At 45.1% G+C, this 24,709-nt stretch overlaps 1 protein-coding gene across 1 annotated transcript in view; it reads right to left on the minus strand.

Annotated features, from left to right (window-relative positions):
* FAT4 (FAT atypical cadherin 4) overlaps positions 1-23,976 on the minus strand; it is a 144,790-nt gene extending 120,814 nt beyond the window's left edge. Inside the window, exon 1 of the mRNA XM_081021855.1 lies at positions 17,614-23,976. Within this exon, the coding sequence (XP_080877981.1) occupies positions 17,614-22,893 (5,280 nt within the window). The 5' untranslated portion in view covers positions 22,894-23,976. The remainder of the gene's footprint in view (positions 1-17,613) is intronic.
* Between the last annotated feature and the right edge of the window lie 733 nt (positions 23,977-24,709).

Genomic DNA, 24,709 nt, shown 5'->3' on the forward strand with positions numbered 1-24,709 from the left:
CCAAGTGGGAGTGGGCAGTGGACTCTAGGATGCTGCTCATTCACACTAAGCCAGAATGTTTGACTTATTGTTATGCACAAACAGAGCCACCAAGAGTTGTAGTCAATGTAGCACCAAGGAGAACTTCCATCAGCACGAGGATTCATCAATGCACAGCAAGATTTTCTTGCTCTCTCTTCCCCCATGGACCCTAAATCTGTTCTGGGTTCTCCCTCCAACCTTCCAGAGCAGATTTGGAGTGCACGGGCAGAGGGGGAAAGTCCCTTTGTGCCAGTACTAATCCTTGCACCAGTGTAACTATTTAGTTGAATGCAGACCATAACAGCTGCTTGTTTGTAAAAAAATTATATAAATACTTCACATGGCTTTGTGTTTCTCCTTGATTCTATCATGCAGTTATCACTTGTGAAATTATCTCTTGTGAACCATCAGCACCATTTAACACATAAAGACACGCAACGGCCCAGTCCATGTTATGGAACTGAGCTGTGGCTGGCCATGCTCAAAGAGTGCAGCACCTCACATGCTACCTTCTGCATTGGCTTCTGACCAAAAGCTTTATGTGTCATGTACATTTTCAGTCATGGATTTTAACTAAGTGATCTTAATTAGTTAATATGATTAGGGGAAGCAATCTTGCACCCACCTTAACATACGGAAATCACACTGGTTGCAATCGTATCCTCGTGTTTCTAGCAGAGAGCAGGAACTGCAGCCTTTATTTAATATTTCAGTCATGAAAAAGCAAAAGCAAAAAAAGCAGGCTAGTATCAATGTATATCTATCAACAAACCTGGTGATGGTTATAAAATAACGTGATTTTTGTGCTATGAGACGTATGTGTAAATCTTTGCTTTCTTGCAGTCTACATGCAACTTTGAATTTCATGACAGGTTATTAGACCACCTGGAAGTTCAGCTCTGGTTAAACATTACATGGCACCCAAAGCAACCAGCAAATGATTATATTTTATACCAATAAGGAATGATTGGCCATCTTTGGACAGTGCTGGCCTTTTGTTTTGTGGTTCTATTTGGTCCTTGGAATGTTGTGTCATGTTCATTTGGCTGCTAGAAGGAAGAGAAGGCACCTTTGTGTACAAAAAAAATGTTCATTGGAAATGGAAGCAGAATTGTAAATGACATTTTTCCTTCTCAGGATTAACAAATTGTCACCCTGCAAATCAGATAAAGACAGATAATCTCTTAGGCAGAGTGTCAAGATTACTGATCAAACCAATTCCGTTTTGCAGTGCTTTCTTGTGACAAATTGACTCAGACATTTCAGAGCAGCGACAAGAACACGGGTTGATCTTCTATGCACTTCACAGGCTGATGAGTTATATACTTTGCAATTGTTACACAGAGGATATCTGTATTCAGAACGTTGTATAAACTAGATAGAAAGATGTGGCATCAAATAGGAGCAAGAAAAAAGACTTTATACTGATAGGACTATTGACACTCATGGGAATTTACCCACACGTCACAGGCATGAGCAATATAATAATCTGGTAGGGCAAATGTATTGATGAGTATTCACCAGTCAGATAGAAATACAGACTCACTTCCAGCATCCCCTACACTTGCAGATCTGAACTGTGAAAAGTCAAAAGGGTAGAAGATCCATTGATGTTGTTTGAATGCGCAGGCAGGTGCATTCTCTAAGAGAAATGATAAATATCTAAAGTGGCTCATAAGTGCTGAAAGATGAAAATTTAGATAAGAATGAAGATCAAGGGAGACGACTTGGGCCAATAAATATCACATTTTCAGGCATGAGGAAGAAAATAAACAACATAAGAGTGTTAGAGGTGTGTGTGAGAAAACCCAGATATGTTTATGGGTGGATGAAAGTCACACACAGAGAGAATAACAAGGCTGTAACCAGCAAATGCGTTCACTAATATTTAACAGTACAATTCTAACAATGAGTAAACACTCATAAGTAAGCCCTATGGAACTTAGTGGGGCTTGTCCCCAGGTAAGTATTTTTAAAATAGAAAATGTTGGCTCAAATCCTTTTTCATTCACCATACATTCAGCACTTATTTTGCTAAAAAACAACAACCCAAAAAACACCTAATTACGGTTTCTGCCCTGTGCACAGGAAAAAAAGAGTAACTCCTCCTTGATTTTGTTTCCAAATAGAGTATACGGAGAGCACTTTGTATTTTCTCCCCTTCCATTTAATTAAGTGGCATTTGTCACTTTAATGATAAATATTTCTCCTGTCACAATGCTAAATGACATTTTCAATAGGAAAGCCTCTAATAAGAAGCAGCCAGTCGGCGGCTCCCGGACACTAGAACTACTGTTCTCTTTCAGTGCTTTCTTTTAAATCTTGCCTTGTTTTGCCTCAACAACCCAATGTACAAAGCTGTTGCAGGCTGCCCTCCCCAAAGCCACAGCTGTCAATATCAGGTTGTTTAGCCCCGGAGTCTGCGAGCAGGCGAGAGTCAGTCTTCCCATGAAAATCGAGTCAATGACCTGCATCCCTTGCTCCTGTGAACCAAGAGATGGCTATAATTTTTCTTCCCCCTCAGTTTTCACATGTTGTAAATGTTCACTCAAGTCATTAGCCAATACAAAAATGCATCAGTTCCTGCAAAGTTAAGGTCTCCTTGAATGGTCGTATTGTGGCTGATTAGGCACAGTTTTCTTCTTTGTCAATTTTCAGGGGGGGGGGGATAGAGAGAAAATAAAAGGAGGGAAAATCAGGGGGTGTTAAGGTATTTTTTTACTCGCAGGCTGTGTTCGCCTTACTACCTAATCAAGTGGAAAGAGCCTTTCTCTGCCATGTTCCATTGTAGAAAATTGCGGCAATAAAAAAAGCCTAAAGATTTCCCCAAACTTTGGTCATTTAAAAGGCACACGTTTAGTCAATTGCTGTCACATCAAAATGGAAAAAGTGAACCAAAAAGGAATAATTATAAGGGGGGGGGGGGGGAGAACTTGCTTCTGTAGCCATTTGAAACTGCAGCCAATGAAGAACCATATACACCCAGGAATCCTTTTCCTTTTCAAAGGCGTGCACTTGAAAAAAGATGGTACAGAGGCTTGAATGGGGAGTTGCTTCTTGGTGACCATAGAAACATTAGAAATGGTCGAAGATGCAGTCCACTGAACTTCAAATGACTTTATTAAAGCGTCACTAATCAGAATCCAGAGTTTCAGGAATGGGGACAAAAGTCTGAATAGCCTTCTAAAGTCAAATGACCGTCTAAGAGCATCATTTTGACGACGACAATTTTTAAAAAAATCTTTTGTTGAAACGTTTACAAGAATTAATCTCCACAAGATCACATACACCCAAATGAAGCATGACGGTTACCATATACCATGCTGTGGCTCAAGATGGGGTCAGAGCAGATAATGGTGAGCGAGGGGAGAGGAGAGTGAGCGATCAGCATTTCTGTCTATTAAATAAATTAACCATCTTGTAATCTCTGGTGCAGTTACGTCTGAAAACAATGCAAGCATGATCCAATCGAAATGAGGTCTTCTTTTCTTTTCTTGTTTTTGGCCCCATTGATTTGATCCCATAGGTTTCAATGGACAAGAGAGATGCATGTGCTTAACTCTCTCAAAATTACATAAATCTACTTATCACTGGGCTGTGTGGTAGCCTATCAACTAAAAACTTTCAGTTGCACATCAGTGGAGAATCGCTTGCAGGTCTTCGCACAGCAGTTATTATAAGGGCATACCTGAACATCGCACAAATGGAAAGAGAAATATTTACGTACTGCAAATTAAATGGTCTGCTCCCAATTTATCAAAACGAGTCAGGGAGCTTGTAAAGGTAGGAGTAATTTATGGAAATAAACACTCTTATCAGATCCATGTGTTGACCTAGCACAGTATGAATGCTCCTGCAAGGGCTTGATCCTCCTTCTAGTTTTTTAAACGGAATACCTCAGAGAGGTATTCTCTTTCCTTCAATATTGCAAAGCATCTTACATATTTCTCTACAATTCAGCAGATCAGTCTTCATAAAATATTAACAAAATGCTATTATTATCTTCATATTATCCATCTGTATAAACATCCATAAGCCATACCAGAGTTTTCTAGCGCTAGACCTACAAGCTGCAGCCATTTTTCTTAACGAAAACTGATATAAAGAGTCTCACTTCATATACTGAAATTCCACATCTCTTTCTGCTCTCTTATAAACTCCCTCGTGCACATTGGAGCCTAAAATTAGAGGGAAATGATGCATCCTCCTTTCTGGATAACATCACTTTTTATATATATTTTACAGATAACAACAGTAAACAAAAAACAAAGCCCAGCATACAAACACGGAAAGTCAATATTGAGATGTCCATAGTATACAGGACTGCTCCTTTTTGACTCTTTACGCTTATATCAACCATTTCTAATATGAAAATACAAACTCGTTTACACAAGTTTGTTACATGCTATGATAAGTATTATTTTTTTTAAGAAAAAAATAATTGCTTTCAAAGTTTAGGTGGCCAATCTGCAACATGGATGTCACAGACTGTATTTGTATTATATGGACACTATTTATTATGGATAAATCACTGTGTGTTAGTTTCTGAACTGTTAAAAAAACCAAAAACATGTAGGGACTCTTAAGTGATGAATACAGGAGGCCAAAGTTAAATACATTAAATGAGAGAGGTTCGCAGCTCAATGGTAGAGCATCTTCTTTGCAAGCTAAAGGTTCAGTCCCAGATATCATCTGGTACGGCTGGGAAAGAATCCTGTCTGACACATAGGAGACCTGCTACCAATCAGTGCAGATAATACTGAGCTAGATGGGCCAATGGGCTGACTCGGTATAAGGCAGCTTTGAATGTTCCTAACATTTAACATCATGCATGACAACAATTCCTTTACTTCAATTGTTCAAATTGTTAGACACTTGTTGCTCTGATCTATTTTGTATTTTTATTTCAGCCTATTTTCTGAATTGTGTTCTACTACTTTTGGACTCATGGTAATAGGACTTGAATAGTTCCGACAAATGTTATCATTTGCTGCCTTAAGAATAATAATTTAAAGTTAGATGGGAATGCAATGAAGCACGGCTATTTACAAAACAGAATCATGATATAGTTTATCCTTTTATGTTTTATTTTTTTTAATTGCTTAAGGCAAAATGCACAGGACTGGGAAAGTGGGTCTGAAGGTCTTTTGAGCAGCCAAGTACATTCCTTTTTCCTTTTGTTTTAAGGGTTCTTTATCTCAGCTGGACTACATAGAGTTCTGTCCCAGTCGCTTCAAAACCTGAACCAAATAGTTATAAATGGACCATATAATGGGATAACAGCTAATGCACATAATCCACTAGTAACAAAACAGGCGGAGTAAAGGAGAGATTTCTGTCCGGAACCCTGGGGATGCCTCACACTGATTGCCTACTAAGAGTATCTCTGAGCATTCAATGAAGAGACTCCAGCTATAATCTTTTTTCTTGCTGTTAGAAAACTTCTTTGTTTCTTGAAGGTTGTACTACTTCAGTAGTAAACTCACAATGAAAAGAGAGCACTAATTTGCATTGGCTTTAAGTATGTGCTTTTCTAATGCCACAAAGCTGATGCCTAATAAAGCCCAGCTATACATATTGGTGGTGCAAATGCAAAGTGCTGGCAGCAAGATATGTGCATTTGAATTACTCTCTGATGGCCATGGAGAATTTGGAATATGTCCTACTGTACTACGGGGGAAATAAGGAAAGTTCCAGCTTTGGCGGTAGCTGTGGAATGTGCCCTCAGTGGATGGCCCTTCCTGTGGGGTGTCCTCTTCCTCCAAACCACCAACACTGTTGCCCATTGGCTTAGCCCTCTTCTCCTAGGTCCAATCTGCACAATCACAGAGTATTAAGCAAACAGTGGCTGCTGTTCCTCCTTTCCTTTGCCCTATCACTCAGAGAGGGCAGGTAAACAGGTATCAGCAGCAATAAAAATCAGGTAGAATCATAGAATTGTAGAGTTGGAAGGGACCAAGAGGGTCATTTAATCCAACCCTGTGTGATGCAGAAATATTTCACCCAATGTGGGGCTCAAACCTACAACCCTGAGATTAAGAATCTCATGTTCTGCTAACTGAGCTATCCGTCAGGTGGCTTGGGCTCAGCAATGTGTGCTCCACTGGGTTGCAGATCTGGGCAAGTGCCTGATGATGCTGACCACTGGGGCAAGCTTGGGACCCTGCCAGAGTCTGCACTTAGAAGAGTTTTTTTCTTACACAGTCTCATGGGATGAATTGCATGCAAGGGGCTGGTGCAGAAGGAAAACTGTGCCATCTCTAAGGCTTGCTTAAGAGATCAGAATCACCCCACGTGTTTGTGTGCTTCCCTACACTCCCTCCCGTTTCCTGGAGAGTTTATTGGCAGTTCACGTGAGTTTGGAAGTGTTCTGTTAACTGCTACGAAGGAGGACACTATTGCTTCACTTAAATTACTTGCATAAAATGTGCTTTCTAGGAGGATGTCACACACAATCTGCTATTGTGAAGAATGTATCGCAATGTTGCTGTTTTAGCCGTTCTGGGCACGTGATGCCCAAAATGGCGGCCTATAATGTTGTAAATAAATGAAATCTGGAAATTGTTGCTAGGGAATGTACACACAGCATCCCAATAATGACTTTGCAGCATATGTAACCACTCACGAACAACTGAAAGGGAAAAAAGCAAACTAAAGCCAAGTCACCACACTCCAGGCTACGCTGCAACTTTCGCACTACACTATGTAAACAAAATATCTGTCAGCATTTCTACAAGTTTTTCAATGGAGCAGATAAAAAAGTACGGAGAAGACAGAATTCCCCGGTACTAGTCTGAATCGCTAATTAGAATTGATGGGAAAGGAAATTACTCTTTCACAGTATGTAACTGTAGATGGCAGATCTATCTGATAAGAGATCAGGTTCTTAAATTTGTTAATACTTAAGGCTAGACCAGGGATGGGGAACCTGCCACCCTCCAGATGCTGCTGGAATGCAACTCCCATTAGCCCCAACCAGCATGGCTGATGGTGAGGGATGGTGAGAGTTGTAGTTCAGCCACATCTGGAGAGTCAGAGGTTCTCCATCCCTGGGCTGGATCACACATGTGGAAAAGTGTTTCCTGTCTGCACCACTTCAGGCTGGGGACCTTCACAGAGGAACTCTGCACCTCCTAGCAAATATTTGGCTAATCCGATCTCTGTAACTCTGTTATTCCCATACAGAGTTTTTGATGTAGGGGAGCAGTGGTACCAGGTGGTACTGCATAGAAAAAGTTTCAGCACATGATTCTGCTGATTGTATAAAATGACCCTCTGTTTCCCTAAAATCATCAGAGGAGATCCCACTGTTCCAAGACTCCTTGAGCTTTCATGACGACGTAGGTCCCCTTTCCCAAACCCCTTATTCTATCAGAATCGGCCCATTCAGTGGGCCAGGAACCAAGGTTCACCAGTCCAGGCTCCCCTATGCGCATAAAGAAAGGGGTTTTAATCAGTTGTCCACCCATTTCTCACCAGTTCGGAAGAAGTTAGAAAATATTTGAAAATGAAAAATAAAAAAACTTAATCATTTCAATAGTTAATAATGCCATCTTAACACATCCAAGTCTATACATGAACTGACAGCCAGCTGAAGAGTTTTAAAGGCATACAAACACACAATCTCTCACACCCACACCCACTGCTCGCTCCTCAGTATATGCCTCCTTATTAGAGCACCTTTTTTTCATTTGCCACAGTTCTTGGCGGCGTAAGCAAAACCCCATTCCTTTGTATTCTCTCAAAGGAAAATGGGCAGACTTTCTTTAGTCGTCTTAAAATTATATCCCCAAAGAAGCCAAAAAATAACAAAATTCTTCAAAAATGCCTGCTTATTAAGAGACATATACAATAAACACTGCTTTGGATGGAGTCTAATTGACTCCCTGACAGAGGTTTCTATAGAAGGGTTCTCTATTAAGTTGCACTGTTGTCCTCCTAGTACTTGAATTTATCGCTAACCCCATTCAAGTAGGTACTGTGTTAACAATATTGCCTCACAACTCTCATTAATGAATTCTGCCCATGCAGACTGTTTTATTATAGGGTAAAGAATACCTTGATTGCCAAACGATTAATGCCAATAACACAAACTGTGTTTCTCCTTTGACAATAAAAGACCATAAAAGATTTGTCACTGAGGCTGGTTTTTTTTCATCCTACAGTGAACTTAGGCATTTGCAGATATTCTGTGTGTGAACCGATAACGTGCAGGAGGGGAGGAGGGGAACTTGGGGTCGTAATTAATGGTCCCAATCTTTCATGCATTTCGTGCTTATGAAGTTCTGTCAGAAGAAGCTTTTATATACATACACCCTCAACATTTCTAGGCTCCAGACTCATAATTTACACTCTTGACAAAATAGGAGCTACATATGGTACATGTAGGGTCCTTTAAAGGCAGAAGTTCAAATACAAAGAAGTTAGATGTATTCACAGAATGTTTACATAGGATTCTTTTCTTGGAATCCAGACAGAATTTGGCAGAATCCCACATTAAATATATTGCCTCAATAAGACGATTTAAACAGCTTGAGATGTGCACATATAATGCCCAGTCCTATTCAGGATCCTAACCCAACTCCCTTTTTTAGGTTTATCACACCATGGAATTAGACCAAGGTGATAGGACTTGCTGGCAATTAACGCTTAACATTCCTATAATACTGTAAAGCATTCATAGTATTTTATATATATTATTTGAATAATCTTTACAATCACAATTTTAGTTTTCTCATGTTTTGTTTCAGGTATCCTGTCAAGTAAGTTATTGCTATTCATTTATTTACCGTATTTTTTTGCTCTATAAGACTCACTTTTTCCCTCCTAAAAAGGGGAAATGTGTGTGCGTCTTACGGAGTGAATGCAGGCTGCGCAGCTATCACAGAATCCAGAACAGCAAGAGGGATTGCTGCTTTCACTGTGCAGCAATCCCTCTTGCTGTTCTGGCTTCTGAGATTCAGAATATTTTTTTTCTTGTTTTCCTCCTCCAAAAATTAGGTGCGCCTTGTGGTCTGGTGCGTCTTATAGAGCGAGAAATACGGTATCTATTTATAGGTTAGACCAGACATTTCAAGCACTACAAACTGTTATGAAAGCCACCATGAGCTAGCACAGCCATACTAAAAAACAAAAACAAAAAAACAATTAATTAATTGTTTAATTTAAAAAATTTCTAGAAGCAGAAAAACCTATAGGAAGATCAATACTATTAGAAATTATCAGCTGTTCATCAGAGAAATGAAAGACACTGTGAATTACTGCTCTGCAAACAAATGTTGAAAATTGGTTTAAGAGAGCAATAACTCCTGCTGGAGAAAGTCTGTTTAACTGCCTCTAAAAAGAAAAAGAAAAAGCTTCTCAGGGGGCAGGCCTGAGCCTCAGCAGGCTCACCTTCCTTTGGCTATTAAGAAAAACAAAGAATGGATTTTTCATGAGTTATTTATTGCTCATTTGTAACACCCACTACGGGAGCTTTCGGAAAACGACTGTTTCTTGCTGCAGTGCTGATGACCTAATATAATGGACATCATCTCAATCCTACTGAAGTAAATGGCCAGGATACAATTCAATGTTCCAGATCAAAACACAACTTACCCTTTCCCGCTGTGATTTTGGGCCTCCCCCGCCTTCCCAGCTTCAAATGCATCAAACTTCTTTTGAAACTCCTCACATGTGATTTGTTATGCCACACAGAGAGTTGCAGCAGGGAACATCGTAGCATTGTTCCCTGTGACCAGGAACACAACTGGAAAGAGGATAATTATATGGCTCATCCACACTGTTTGGTATGGATCCTTTTGGAGTTCTTCACAATCCCTTTTATTTTAACCACGCTGAACAACAGCAAACTTGACCACCTCACACTCGCTCCTAACTGTAGCCCATCTGCATCCATGCTGAGACGTTTTCCTCAGGATGCCTTCATAGGGCCCCTTGCATCTGTCCAAGGTCCTGGATGCCCTCTGCTTTGCCTGGCCTTTAACTCTGACTTATGAATCAATATTGCCAGCTTTCCCTGAAAGCCACAGACTTGGACACAAAGCGTCATTCAGAAGCCTTTCCCAGCTCAGCCTGGAGATACCAGGAGTGAAACCCATAACCTTCTACATGAAAGACATGTGCTCTATCACCCAGCGATAGCTTTCCCTTCTATGGCCCAAACAGAATAAATAGACCATTCGCTGATCACTAACAATGCCAACACACCAACCACTGATGCCCCAACTGACCACAGCCCCACTTGTGGGGCAAAAATATCCTGAAGGTGTTACAACTCCAAGGTTTTCTCAGCACACATGGACTGGTTTATACAACAAGGAGACAGACTTGTTGGCATCCATCTGTCTCGAGAGACAATGGAGGGTGCCTCCGGGGATGAAATTAAACTGCTGCATTAGCAGCACTGAAGTGACCTCCCCAAAGCACAAGGCCCAAATGACAAGACTCCCTCTCGGCCTTGTTTATAAGGTCCAAAGGAAAGCAGAGGAATACATTTGACACCAGTTGGCTGCAGGAGTTGCAGGAAGGAGGCGTACAAAGGACCATCCAACCATCTTAGGGACTCCACTCCAGATTTGGGTTTACTCCTTAGCTTTTTCTTCTCCCAAAGATATCCCACAAGGCAGTGGAGGTTTAGGATCAGAGTCTTCCTTCCCCTAGATGGGCTACTGTCCCAGGTTGAGGAGCCCCATCTTTCCCTAACTTCCTTCTACCTCATATGCAGAAACTGCCTTTTTGACTGTTGGACCCATTATTGGTCTTGTCCGCTCAAACCCCCAGAGCCTGTCTTCACATGCAGGGGAAAACAGTCCTAGAGTACTGATTATTATCTTTCCTGTAGTATAAATATCAAATAAACAGTCTTGGTTCTGTGCTGTTCCTTACATTCGACTTACATTGCCCCACCACTGAAGAAAGTTGCAGCAGAACAATGAACTCTCAACATTTATTTCAGCCTTTTAAATTGCTGCTCATACTATCTTAACACTCCTATATTTCATACACGAAGCGCTGATCAGAAAAAATAACAATAGACATATTTATCAGTCACAGCCATCTGTGTCCCTTTTGCTTGAGCCAAGTATTTTGGCAGGCATGTGTATTTCTGTTTCTTACCCAATAGGATCTCGCCTTGCAAGGAAAGTATTTACTCCCAATTCCGTCTTTCTCTATCAGTGCAAAGGTCATGTAGTGCTTTAAATCTGTCAAGAATTGGATTTAAAATAATATGGTACCGTTCCCTGTGATTAATTAAGCACGAGCTCAATTTGATGGCTGAAACTGAGTCTCCCCACCACTGAGAGAGAACATGCCACCAAACTACATGTTACATGCCGGTTGTGTGTTTTCATGCCCAACTTTTTTTAAAAAAAGAAAAGCAATATTGGAGGCTGTAACTGAAAGCTCCTTCTTGAATGATGAAAACTGCCCTCCCCAAACTGCTTTTATACCTATGTGAGGAGGTGGGGTGGGTAGGTTAGGGAGTAAGATGCTGTTATATTTTTCCTGCTCCCTGACCAGCACAAGGAAGCTAGGTTAATGTATCCCTGTAAGTTCACAGAAGTAATTATCCTGGCCATAAATATCAACTTCAAGTTATACAGCTACCTTTCTACTCTTAAAAGCTTTCATTCTGCCCATCACAAATTTGATTTTCTTTTTTTAAAAAATAAATAAATAAGAGGGCAGATTTTATACATTCCTCATTTTCTTCTCCATTTTCATTAGGAAAGCAGGTGTGACCCCTAGGCAAATATACTATGAAAAATATCAGTGTCCTGTCGTCCGCCAGGCTTTTCTCTGCAATCAAGTAAATGCTGGATTAAGACATGCTTTTCTGTCTCGTGTTGTGCACATTGTCTCCCAAGACTAACAAAATGGCATTTGCAGAGGGACATGTCCCTATCATTTGCTCTGCCACCTGTTCAATAAGAGGCATTTTTTCCCCTAGTAACTTCACATCTCGCTATGTGTATCAACATGGCAGCAACACCCTAAGTCATGATAGTTATATATATACATATAGGCTAGAGATAAAGTGAGTCAAACTAAGTTAGTCGAACAGTCAGTCAAGCTGTTGATCGGGTGAATTTGGAGTTAGGGCAATTCAGAACACAAACTCCCCCCATTCAGAACCCAAGGCAAGCCTATTCCCCTCCAAACGCAGGACTGGGCTTGTATTGGTTGCTATTAGGACAGATCGTGAAGCTGAGGCTCCAATACTTTGGCCACTTCATGAGAAGAGAAGACTCCCTGGAAAAGACCCTGATGTTGGGAAAGATGGAGGGCACAAGAAGAAGGGGACGACAGAGGACAAGATGGTTGGATAGTGTTCTCGAAGCTACCAGCATGAGTTTGACCAAACTGCGGGAGGCAGTGGAAGACAGGAGTGCCTGGCGTGCTCTGGTCCATGGGGTCATGAAGTGTCGGACACGACTAAAGGACTAAACAACAACAAAGCTTCCCTGTTGCTAGCTCACCACTTTTCTCCTCCCTTTCTTTTCACATGGGTGAGGAACAGAAGCAGCAATGCTTCCCTCACCTCTTTCCATCTGCCACAGCACCTAGAACACCCCAACAGCAGCATCCCAGGTGCAAGGGGCTCTGGGAAACATAATTCACCATGTCTCCTAAGTCTAAACATAAGGACAAGCTCTAGAGAACTACATTTTCCTAAGCACTTTGTTTCTGGGACACTGCTTTCTCAGCACTCCAGGTGCCACACCAGAGCGAAGAAAGCTTACCATTCCCCATTCAGGAGCATGGCAAGGTTCCCAATTCAGAACTGGCTGGCAGGGGAGGCATAATTCAAGGTTCCTAAATTTGGAGAAACAGCTGAGGCTACAGAGCCCAAACCCAGAACAAATCCAGGAGATTACACCCCTCTCTAGCAATGAATGGAAGAAGTTTGTCCAAACTGATGGTTCAACCAGGAACTGTATTTGTACAATGTACTATATTTAGGCTGCAATCCTGTAAACACACTTAGTTGAGAATAAGTGACTGAACTTAACAGGCCTTAAATTTGTGTAGATATATATTGGACTGCACTGTTATTAGTACTTAGTCAGTATACTAATCATGAGTATATTGTGTTTCCGCCACTAATCAAAGATCAGTCGGAAGGGGGGAACTCTACATTTAATTGCTAGATCCTTGAAACGCTGCAAAATAGCAACCATGCTCCTGCTAGGTTCTTATGCAGAAGACTTCAGACCTGATAAAAAACCTATTCACAACAAGCAAAGCAAAAGAAGCTCAAACAATTAAAAAGCTGGAACAATCCCTGCCTCTTTTAGTGGCAATATTTCTTTATCATTCGGACAGCATGAGGCTTCATGATGGATTACAAAAACAACAGTGGCGGAAGGGGAGATTGGGGAGTGGGGGGGAGAAACACCAGGGAGCCTAAATAGTTATATGAAAACTCCTAGGAAAACATCAATCTTTAGTTGTGCAGAGGTATTATATATTTTAAAAAATCTAGGCATCTTAATCATGCTTCCAACAGATTCCTTTAGAAATTGCCTGACTTCTCACACAGAACCAAATGAAAGCAACAAGCTCTATAAACATAAGTTTCAAATACATTTGTAAGTCACCCAAAAAATTTGCATTACACAGCATGATTGCCCCAAGTTTAGGTGCCTTCTCCTCTCTGCATCAGAGCAGCCTTTGGTGCTCTAGATGTGGCACATGATTGCAATCCTGTGCACAGTTACTTATGCTAAAATCCCTTTGAAATCAATGGTACTTCATATGTCACACAAGTGAACAGGACTGCAGGCTAAATGTGTATAGGCTAGAAATGTATGAGGTTCGCTGCACTGCAATAAAACGCAGGATATATCCCCCAACATGGCATGTTTAGCACAACCAATACCACTCTGGTTAGAAGCACTCAAAGTTAACAGTTGAAACCTGGTATATTCAAGTAAAAATACACCCCGCCCCACAATATTCCTCCCCAACTTCAACAACACCTGGATTCCATAAGAAAGTAACATCTCAGATAATCTATAATTCAACAGGCCGTCATATGAGCAATACAGTACAGGTGGGTGTGATTATGCAAATTATTTTGAAGCAGCCCCCCCCCCCACTTCCACGCCAGTGAGGTACCAGTGACTAGAGTGTCTTGTATTATTTTACTTCCAATGTTTTTATTTGTTTGAACACATGGGGGATTGCTTACACCTTTGCCATACATAGCGCAAGTCCTATTAAATCACATTAAAAAGAGTCCTTAATCATAAAGGAACAAAATTCCACTCTGTCTGAGGATGCAGCTATACAGCTGCAAATAAAACATTCTAAGTGTGTTTTGACGTGGGTGGTGCTGTGGTCTAAACCACAGAGCTTGCCGATCAGAAGGTCGGTGGTTCAAATCCCCACGAAGGGGTGAGCTCCCGTTGTTCGGTCCCAGCTCCTGCCCACCTAGCAGTTTGAAGTGCAAGTAGATAAATAGGTACTGCTCTGGCAGGGCAGTAAACAGTGTTTCCTTTACCTTTTTACCTTTCCTTTACCTTTTTACAATGTTGCACTAGATGGCGATGGTGAGCCTTATGGAAAATTCAATGTAAAAAAATGTTTTAAAGAAAAGCATTTTCAGAAATATATATATATATATATATGTATATGTATATGTATATGTATATGTATATGTATATGTATATATATGTAGGTTCCACCTGAATTGTCACCATGTGTAAATTATGAGGGTATTTGTAGCATGTCATTATACAATATGAAAAGGAGCACATGCCAATTAAAGCAGTTATTCAGAATCTTGTCTCCCGTTCAAAATATTTGCTTAGCACAGGGCAGGAAAGCCCTGTCAGATAACTTAAATAAGCAGTGTAGAGAGCATGAAGTTATGTCTATCTTGCCCTTCCTCCCCAAAAATAATAAAATCATGGAGTTGGAAGGGACCCTGAGGGTCATCTAGTCCAACCCCCTGCAATGCAGGAATTCTGCCCAGAGCCGTCCCTGGGTGGGCGCGAACCACTAACCAACCTTCTGGCTAAGAGTCAGACGCCATGACCCATTGCACCACCCAGGGCAGCAATAAGTTGTTACTTTTAAAGGATGCTGCTATTTTAAAGGGGGACGTGGATTATTATTCTGCTTCTTTGGGGAAATTATAACATTGGGGTTTTAATCCTATGCAGACTTCCCACCACCGACATGACTGGTTTCAGTAACAGACCGTGTGGTGCAAATGGAGGCACTTGCCTAACCTCCCAGCAGATGAATCGCTGCTCTTTACCAAGAGGAAGAGGGGGAGAAAAGAGGAGTTGCAAATACACCACCAGGAATGGCGTATCGGCTCTGCCAGTGCCTTTGCACCACGCTGAACTTGTCACCACCTTCCCCATCCCCTCCTCACGATAAGCTTCTGTTACTCACCTGCCATTAGATCAGGTAAGCATCTCTGCCCCACTATGCTGTCCACTACTGAATGGTTTTGTCAAGCTGCTGTTTAACCAATATAAAGCCTACTGAAAGCTCCTGGTGGAAGATTTAATTGAAAATCAGCTGTCTTGTCATGATGATGCCATGGATCCAGCCTCCCAGTAGTAGCGTCCTACTTACTGGGACAGGTTGGAGGTAGCTCAGGGAATGTGCAGGCCTTCTAAGTAATCACCTGTTCCTTCCACAGACACCCGATTATTTGCATGAATAGGTCTTGAACCTTCAATTAAGTGCATGCAGGTAAGTGATTGCAAGCTTAGACTTAACTTTCCCATAATCGGATACTATATATTAACACCCCAATTCATAACATCTTTAAGTTCAAATGTGAACCTTGTTTGGCTTAGCTCCTTTGGTTTAACTGAGTTGAACTCATAGTTGGAGCTGAAAACCTGTTGATAACATTATTTCTTCCGTAATAAAGCACATTAAGATTCCTTCTAGTAATATGATTCATTCATTATAACATAGCAACAGAGCTGAAATCTCTAATACGGTCAAATTCCTTATTGATCTTTCTAATGAAGCCCTAAGAAATCATGTAACAACAAATTATGCTCTTTTACACGTTTTCAGCCACTTTCTGCCTTTAAAACTTATTGTGAAAAACAAATGCAAACGGCGTTTTTGCAATCGCTGCTGTCCACAAACTCAGTTCATCTCAAAGGCATAATTCCAGAGTAAACTGATGCAAGTACAGTATGCTCATGAAACAAGAAAATTTGGAGTTTTACAGTGCAATCTTGCAGAAGTTTACTCAGAAGTATGTCCCAGTGAATTAAATAGGGCTTATTTCCAGGTAAGTGGATGCAGGATTAAAGCTTGCAATCTTTTCCAACTCCCAAGTAAACGTGAAGAGGGTTGCAGTGTGGATTAGCATATTGATGTCAGTCTTTGGAATATGCAATTGTGTTCAGTTTCAGAACTAAAAGGCTTAAGACCATGAGGGAAATGTTTGATTCATTCTACACTTCCGGCATCCCCTGCTGGTTGACTATAGAAGAGGTTCTGCTCCGAACTGCCAGTGCACAAAAATGCAATGACTCATGAAGAAGTCAGAGGAGCCTGAACAATGTCAAAATGGGGGGGGGGGGGAATAAAAGCCCCGCCTTGTTGGCTGAGGAGTTTCCAAATTTATCTCTCTGGAAGACAATACCCATTCTAGCCACATGAAAGATTATACAAATATGCTTGCTTAACAGGAAAACACCTTCAGCAGAAACAGACACTTGGCAGAACATTAAGATATCATAACTAATGTTTTGGAATCCGTTCACTCTAAATCACCAATCAGGTTACTAACAGAGTCTTTTTAACATTCACCATTTGGCTTCTGTAACAACCTAAGGGTATCAGCAAGTCTTTAGACACAATCCTGAATATTGGCAAGACCAGAGGAATAGAAGCTGTGTTCAGAGGTGAAGGGAAACTCATTTGGAAGGGGAGTCAAAATTTTCCTGGGCCTTGTCCAAATGCTCTAGCATTGAACAATGATCAGTAAGAAAACAGTCCACTCTCTCGTAGAAGCAGCTAAAAACTCAAAAGTCTACTTAGCAAGTTAAGATAAACTGAAGTGATCAGCAAGAGGCCTAAGAGAAAGCCCCGTATCATACAGCATTTTTCATACATGGGGAAAATGTCACAGCCCACATTAATACCGAGTGTTGGCTTGTGCAGTCAGAACGAAAAGTCACTTATGTAGAATGCTAATCAGCTCACGGATGTCAAAGAAAAAACAACTCTGCTTTGCTCCAACACAATCTGTTGAGTGGATATTAATGCTGAAGAAAACAACATGCAATTTCAAAGGTTTCTTTTATACAACGAAGAAAAAAATTCCAACAATGAAAACCCTTGGTACCTGTAAAACAGCTGACTTCTGTAAGACAAAGACTGCAAATCTATACATGTTTTCCTGGGAATAAGTCCCTCTGAACTCAGTGGGACTTACTTCTGAGAAGTCCATGCAAGTCTACTCTGAAGTAAATTCCTCTGGAAGCAAGGGGACTGGATACAAAAATATGTATAGGAGAAAAGCATAATTGAACTGAGCTGACAGAACCAAAAACAAAACAGCTATTTACTTTTCAAAGAAATAAATAAAATAGATGTTACCTCTGCTCTCTGAGTTCGTGGCAAAGCAGCAGATTTTTCGATGGCATAAACGTCCACCAGATACAGGCGAGCTCCTTGTTCCCGGTCCAAAATGGCCGCAGTCTGGATCACCCCGGTGTGGCGCCCAATGGTAAAGAGTCGGCCAAACATTTTGTCTTCACAACGCACCGAGACTATGAAATACTCCACTAGAGCTTCAGTGCCCCTAGGACTAGATGCCTCAATGGATATCACATCTGTCCCAATAGGCTCACCTTCTTTTAAAATGGTGATGTATTTTGGCTGAGTGAAAACAGGCCCATCAAGTCCTTGCAGAATTACAGTCATCTCAGTGGTGGATTTCCTTCTCTCTGGGCCAAGATCTGTGGCTGCAACGATGAAGCTGTACATAAGCTGAGATGGCACTAAGGTTGTTGACACTCTCAGGTCCCCACTGTATCGATCCACGATAAAGGTGTCTGTGTCCCCGTTAATTATTTCATACTCCACCTCCCCATTTGCTCCTTCATCAGGATCCGCGGCAACAATCGTGGTCAGAACTGTGCCAATCACAACAGAGGGGTCTGCAGCAAGGGCATTTTGTGACACAAAAGTAGGAATGTTGTCATTCTGGTCAGTTACCAAAATGGTCACATTCTTCAAAGCAAACTTTCTAGATTCTACAGGGACAGCCTGGTCAGTTGCTTTCACTGTTAGCTCAAAGAGGTTAGCAAACTCACGATCTATTTCAGCACTGGTATATATTGTTCCTTTGACTTCGTTGATACGGAAGTGGTTCCCTCTTGGCATCTGCTGAATGATTGTATAGGTCAGCTGCCCATTTATATCTGCATCTGGGTCATGAGCAGTTACAGCAATGACTGAGGTGCCAATGGCAATGTTCTCAACAACAGACTTAAATATATCTCCAGGTGGGAATTTGGGTGGGTTGTCATTATAATCCCTGACATATATTACAACAGACATGGTAGAGGATTGAGGAGGCCTTCCTTTGTCTTTTGCGGTGATGTTTAGTTTATACATGGACTGGGTTTCAAAATCCAACTTTTTGGCCAGGAAAATGCTGCCAGTGTTGGGACTGATGCTAAACGTCCCGTGGTTATTTGTTCCTGTAATGCTATAGTGAAGGTCAGCATTGTCCCCCGAGTCAGAATCAGTGGCAGTAACAGAAGACACAAGTTCCCCAATCCTCATGTTTTCCAAGACATCAACAAACAAAGTTGACTTGGGAAAGGAAGGGCTGTTGTCATTTTCATCCAGTATGTCAATGTTCAATGTACAAACAGAGCTTAGGGGAACCACCCCAGAATCTACTGCTTGGATTGTAAGTGAATAAGCTGCAGTAGCTTCGTGGTCCAGTTTGCCAATTAAAGTCACCTGACCAGTGCCACTGTCTATTGTAAACTGGTTTTCTTCATTGCCCTTAATGACAGAATAGTGGATCAGTCCATTATTGCTTTCATCAACATCGGAGGCAGACACCCTTAAAACGTGTGTCAGGTTTGCAGCTAGTTCTGATATTGTAGCTTGGTAAAGTTCTTTTAAAAACTTGGGTGCATTATCATTGATATCCTTCAAGTAAACCTGCACAGTTGCCTGGTCCCTTAAAGGCTTTGGCAACCCCTGATCCATCGCAATGACTGTAAGTGTAAACACAGCTGCTCCCCTCTGCCTCATAAGGGATTCCCTGTCTAACTGATGAGTGCTTGTAATTTCCCCACTCATGGCATTCAACTCAAAATCAGGCTGCATGTGTTCAAATGAGTATCTGACTTCACCATTCGACCCAGAGTCTTTGTCAACAGCACTGATTTTACCTACAAAGGACCCACCATTCTGCTCCTCCTCATAATAAAAAACATAATTGGTACTGTTAAACAATGGCCTGTTATCATTGACATCTTCTAGAATGACAGTGACATTTACAGTGGCACTGAGCGGTTCCACAGCTCTATCAGAAGCCTCCACCAGTAGTGTGTATCTTTCCTGAAGTTCACGATCCAGCTCACACTTTATATACAACTGCCCATCTGGAAATATGCCAAAGGCATCTCCAGTATTTCCTTCTATTATGGCGTAAGCTATTTCTCCATTTGCGCCTGAATCTCGGTCAGAAGCATGCACGCTAAAGAACCTGGAGTTCACAGGCTCCAGCTCAGAGATGGTGACTTCGTAGGAGAGCTGGTCAAACACGGGTGGGTTGTCATTTACATCATGGACAGAGACTGTTAAAATGAAACTAGAGGAATGCTGAGGGACCCCCAAATCTGTGGCCATAATCTCCACTTGATAAGACCCAGCATTTATGTCCAGTGGCCCTGTCAAGCTTACAGCACCACTCTGCTCATCAACATTAAATAGGTCCTTGGGATTTTGCTTAAGGCTGTAGAGGACCTTGCCGTTCACCCCTTCATCAGGGTCAACCGCTTTGGCTTGGAAGATGGTATGCCCAGTACTCCAGTTCTCAACCACATTCACACTTTCCACTGCATGCAGGAAGTGGGGGGAATTGTCATTTAAATCTCTGACAGTTATATTGACCAAAGCATCCCCCGTTATTGTTCCACCACTCGCCACCACTTTGAGCTGGTAAAAGGCCTGCTCTTCCCTGTCTATGACGCTGGCGGTGGTGATCAGGCCTGTCATCTTGTGAATCTCAAAGATACCCCTCTGATCACCTGTGGTGATCAGGTACGTGATGTTGGTGCTCAGGTCCATAGAGGAAGCGGAAACACGGCCTACGTGGTAACCCAAGGCCACATTTTCAAAGACCACAAAGCTGTAGATATCCTGGCCAAACACTGGGGGATTATCCTGGGTGTCTAAGACAGTGACAGTAACGATTGCCTGGTTCTGGGATTGGAGGTTGCCGCCATCACTGGCCACTACCTGCAGCTGGTAAGCAGTCTTTTCCTCTCTATCCAGGACTGTTTTGGTGGTGATAACCCCCGTCAGGCTATGAATCTGAAACCTGGTGGTGTCTCCTGCTGAGATGCTGTACCTGATGGTCCCATTCAGCCCAAGGTCGGGGTCACTGGCAGACACAGTGGCTACATAACTGCCTGCAGGCTCATTTTCTTGGATGTGGGCAAAGTACTGGACAGGGTAGAAGAGGGGGCTGTTATCATTCACATCAAGCAGGCTGACGTTAACCTGAGCCACTGAGGAGAGGGGAGGAGAGCCCAGGTCAGTGGCTAGGACCTGCAGGGTGTATTGCCCCTGTTCTTCCCGATCTAGCTGTGAGATTGTGCTGAGCCTGCCTGATATAGGATCCAAGCGGAAAAATCCCCACGGAGCAACTGACAGACCACCCGCCACCCCTCCTGGCTCAGATTCTTGCAAGGAGAAGCGCACTGTGCCATTATCTCCCAAGTCGCCGTCGGCAGCAGTGAGGACTAGCAGCTCAGTTCCTGAAGGGGAATTCTCTGCCACAGACACATGATAACCATCTGGCTGGCCAAACCGGGGCCTCTCATCATTAACATCCAGGATATTCACAACCAGCTGGGCATAGGAAACTTTGGGCTGCACACCTTGGTCACGAGCGCTGACATTTAGCACTACCTGGGAAGCTATCTCCCGGTCTAGCCCACCAGAAGCTGCTGTGCTTGGGCCAGAAACCCCCAGGAGAGGCCTAGCCATGATGGTGTCAAGGCTTTTGGTGGTGACTAGGCCGCTGTGCTCACTAATACAGAACCAGCCCAGCTCATTGCCAGAAACAATACTATACTTGAGGTTGGCGTTAAGACCAGAGTCACGATCCGTAGCACTCAGGCCTTGCACATAGCTCCCGGGTGGGACCTCTTCACTGATATTCACTTGGTACACTGACTGCCCAAAGACAGGCGGGTGGTCGTTGATGTCGTTCACAAAGATCACCAGGCTAGCCACGGAGGAACGGCTCACCGGGGCAGGAGCAGCTCCTTCGGGGCTCAGGGCAGAGGGGAGGGCACTGGGGGATGGCGGGGGAGCCCCAAAGTTGTCCATCACAGCCACGGTGAGGTTATAGGTGGGTATGCGCTCCCGGTCGAGAGCAGCAGCCACTTTTATAAGGCTCAGGTTGGGGACTTTGCTGCTCTGCACCTCAAAGTGGCGCTGCTCATTCCCACCCAAGATGGACACCGAGATATTCCCATTGGCCGCCGGCGAGTCGGCATCACTAACAGTCAACAGCGCCACCACTGTGCCAGGCGCTGCATTCTCATCCACAGAGGCAAAGCGGGAGGTGGCCGGGAAATAGCGGAATTTGACCCGTGGCTCGTTATCGTTCACGTCGAGCAGGCGGATCAGAGCCTCGGCGCGGCCGCTTAAAGCTGGCACCCCACGGTCTGTGGCCTGGACGGTGAGGGAGTACTGACGCCGGGACTCGTAGTCCAGCGCCTCCCGGATCCGGATGACCCCGCTTTCCGGGTCCACCTCAAAAGGAAGTGCCCCTGTTCCATCTCCAGCAGCACTTTCTGTCCCCTCCAGGCGGTAGCGGATGTCAGCATTGGTGCCCTCATCAGCATCTGCTGCCGTCACCTGCAGGACACTGGCCCCGACAGGTGCATCCTCAGGCACACGAGCTTGGTAGAGGGTCTGGCTAAAGACTGGCGGGTTGTCATTTATATCCTGCACCGTGACGTTGACTTGTAAGTATCCACGCCTCCGCGGCTCCCCTTTGTCCTCCACCTGCAACAGCAGTTGGTAGGCCGGGGTGGCCTCTCGATCCAGCCCGCCACGAGAGACCAAGTGTAGGAAGGCCCCTTCCCCACTGGGGTTGAGCGTGATGTTGAGCCGGAAGCGGCCCTCTTCGTTGCCACCCACGATGAGGTAAGAGCTGTGGTCCACGCCATTGGTCCCGCTGTCAGCATCGGTAGCCGTGTCCAGGATAAGCTGCCGGCCGCTCCCCGTGTCCTCCTTGAAGGTCACCACAATGGAAGGGTCCGGGAAGACGGGAGCATTGTCATTCAGGTCCAGCACCACCACACGCACCTCGCTGGGGTAGGTCGGTTGGCTGGAGAGCACCACAAGATCCATCACATCGCTGGCCAGGGTCTCGCGGTCGATGGTGGCCCGGGTGTGGAGGTCCCCTGAAGTGGCATTGATGGAGAACAGGGCGTGGTGCTCACTCAGGCGATAGGTGAAGCCCGGTCGGGTGGCAATGGTGCCCACCCAGGTACCTGGAGGTTGCTCCTCCAGCACCTGGAACAGCTGCCGGGGCTCAGCTGAGGCGTGGAGCGGAGGCAGCAGCAGGAAGGAGGCGAAGTAGGGGAGAAGAGGCCAGGTGGAAGAGCCCATGGTGCAAGCCAGGATGTCGAGCGGGGCGGGGTAAAAATCCTCCCTCACAACCAAAGGCCAACCGAGCAGGCAAGCCAAGACAACCCAGAGATGCCCAAAGTCCGTGGAGAGTCGGGCGGGCAGCGCCAATCCACATCACCAGCGGAGCCCAGGTGGGGAGGCGCGGGCTGTCATGGCCTCCGCAGCCGCGGGCATCTCTTCTCGCGTGCGGGGCAGGCGCCAGGCGAAACAAGCCGTCGGTCCGAGAGCCGTCGCTGCCTCCCACCAAGGCGCAGCCTTCTCCTGTTCTGTTGCCGCTTCCCCTCCCTTCAAGCGACTTGTGCGGGCTGGGGGACCAGCGTTTGCTTGGCCAAAATGAACCCCCCGCGGCTCCGGGCTGGATGGTTACTCACGGAGAGCGAGAAAAGTCCGTCCAGTCCTTTCAGCAAAACTCGCGCCGAGAGCCGACGGGACGCGCGACGGAGCAACTTGGCGTGAAAAGTGCCAGCGCTCCCCTCTCGCCAGCTCTTTGCTCGCTATAACCCAGCGTCCTTTCTTTGCAGGGAAAAGATGCAGCCGATTCCTTCTTCTCAGCTTCTTCCGAGCGTCTTTTCTCCGCCGTCTTGTCCCACCTTTAGCCGTCGCCACCGCTGCTTGGAGCCTTTCTGGACGTGCGCGCAGCTCGGAGCGCTCCTGGGCATTGTGCGAAAAAGTTCTCTTCGGCTAAGAGCGGCCGCCCCGGCTCGCCTCTCTTTTGTACATCCCTGCGAGCATCAGCTCCGCCGCGGGCTGGGCATCCGGCGGCGCGCACAGCACCCACAAGGCGCGCAGAGACACCTCGCCGGAGATCAGGGGTGCAAAACGAAAAGGGGAGACGCGGGGCGAGGAGACTCCTTTTTTTTTTTTTTTTACTCTGCCGAGACGAGCAGGAACTTTTTGGGTTGCAGCGTCTCCCCTGCAAGGCTCGGAGTGCCCGGCAGCCGCTCAGCTGGGCGCGAGTTCGGGTCCCCGCTTCGCCTCCATCAGCTGCTCGGCTCGCCCAGCCGGACGGCAGAGAGGAGAGCGCGCTCGCGCGAGGGAGCCTCCTGCCCGCACCCACCGCGCAGCAGCGAGCCCGGCAGAAACTTTGCACGCCCCTCCTGGCGCTCTCGGCTCTTCACTCGCCGGCGCGACGCCCTCCTGCTCGGCCCCTCCCGCCCGGACTCGGCGAGCCCGCCCCGTCCCCGCCTCCCATTGGCCAGCCGCCTCCCGGCCCGCCCACGCGCCTCCCCGTCGAGTCCCAGCTCGGCTGCCGGCTCCGCCCCCAGCCCCTCGTCCTCCTCCCCGCGCGGAGAGCCGGGGGTCGCTTCGGCCCGCGCGCCACTGGCTCCTCGGCGCGTCAGTCAACAGGAGCGAGAGGAGCCGCCGCTCGTCGGAGGGGTCGGCCAGGGCAGCTCCGTCGGGCGGCCGCTAAGGAGCGTGGAGAGAGACGCTGCTGGTTACTCCGCAGAGAGCGGGCGGGGAGGGGGAGGCGATGGGCGACTCGCCGCCGTCAACAATAAGTCCGAAAGGGGATTAAGCAAAGCATGTCTGGGAAGGCGCGACGCGGATTTGGCTTTAACCGCTTCGCCGCCGTCGGAAGCGGGCGATTCGCTTTCCGTCCCCCGCTGCGGGACTCGGGAGCGTCGGCGCGGTTGGCTGCCGGGGCTTAGCGCAGGCAAGAGGTCCGCTTTGCCTCTAGATAAGGGTCGAGGCTTTAGACAAGGGGGGAGGGAAGCCGTCGACATTCTATTCTCGGGGACCCCCATTGGGGACCCCCACCACCTTTCCTCGCCCGCCCCGAAAAGTAGCGGTTCTT

Source organism: Podarcis pityusensis (genome assembly GCF_964106645.2).
Source record: "Podarcis pityusensis genome assembly, chromosome: 9".
Classification (NCBI taxonomy): Eukaryota; Metazoa; Chordata; class Lepidosauria; order Squamata; family Lacertidae; genus Podarcis; species Podarcis pityusensis.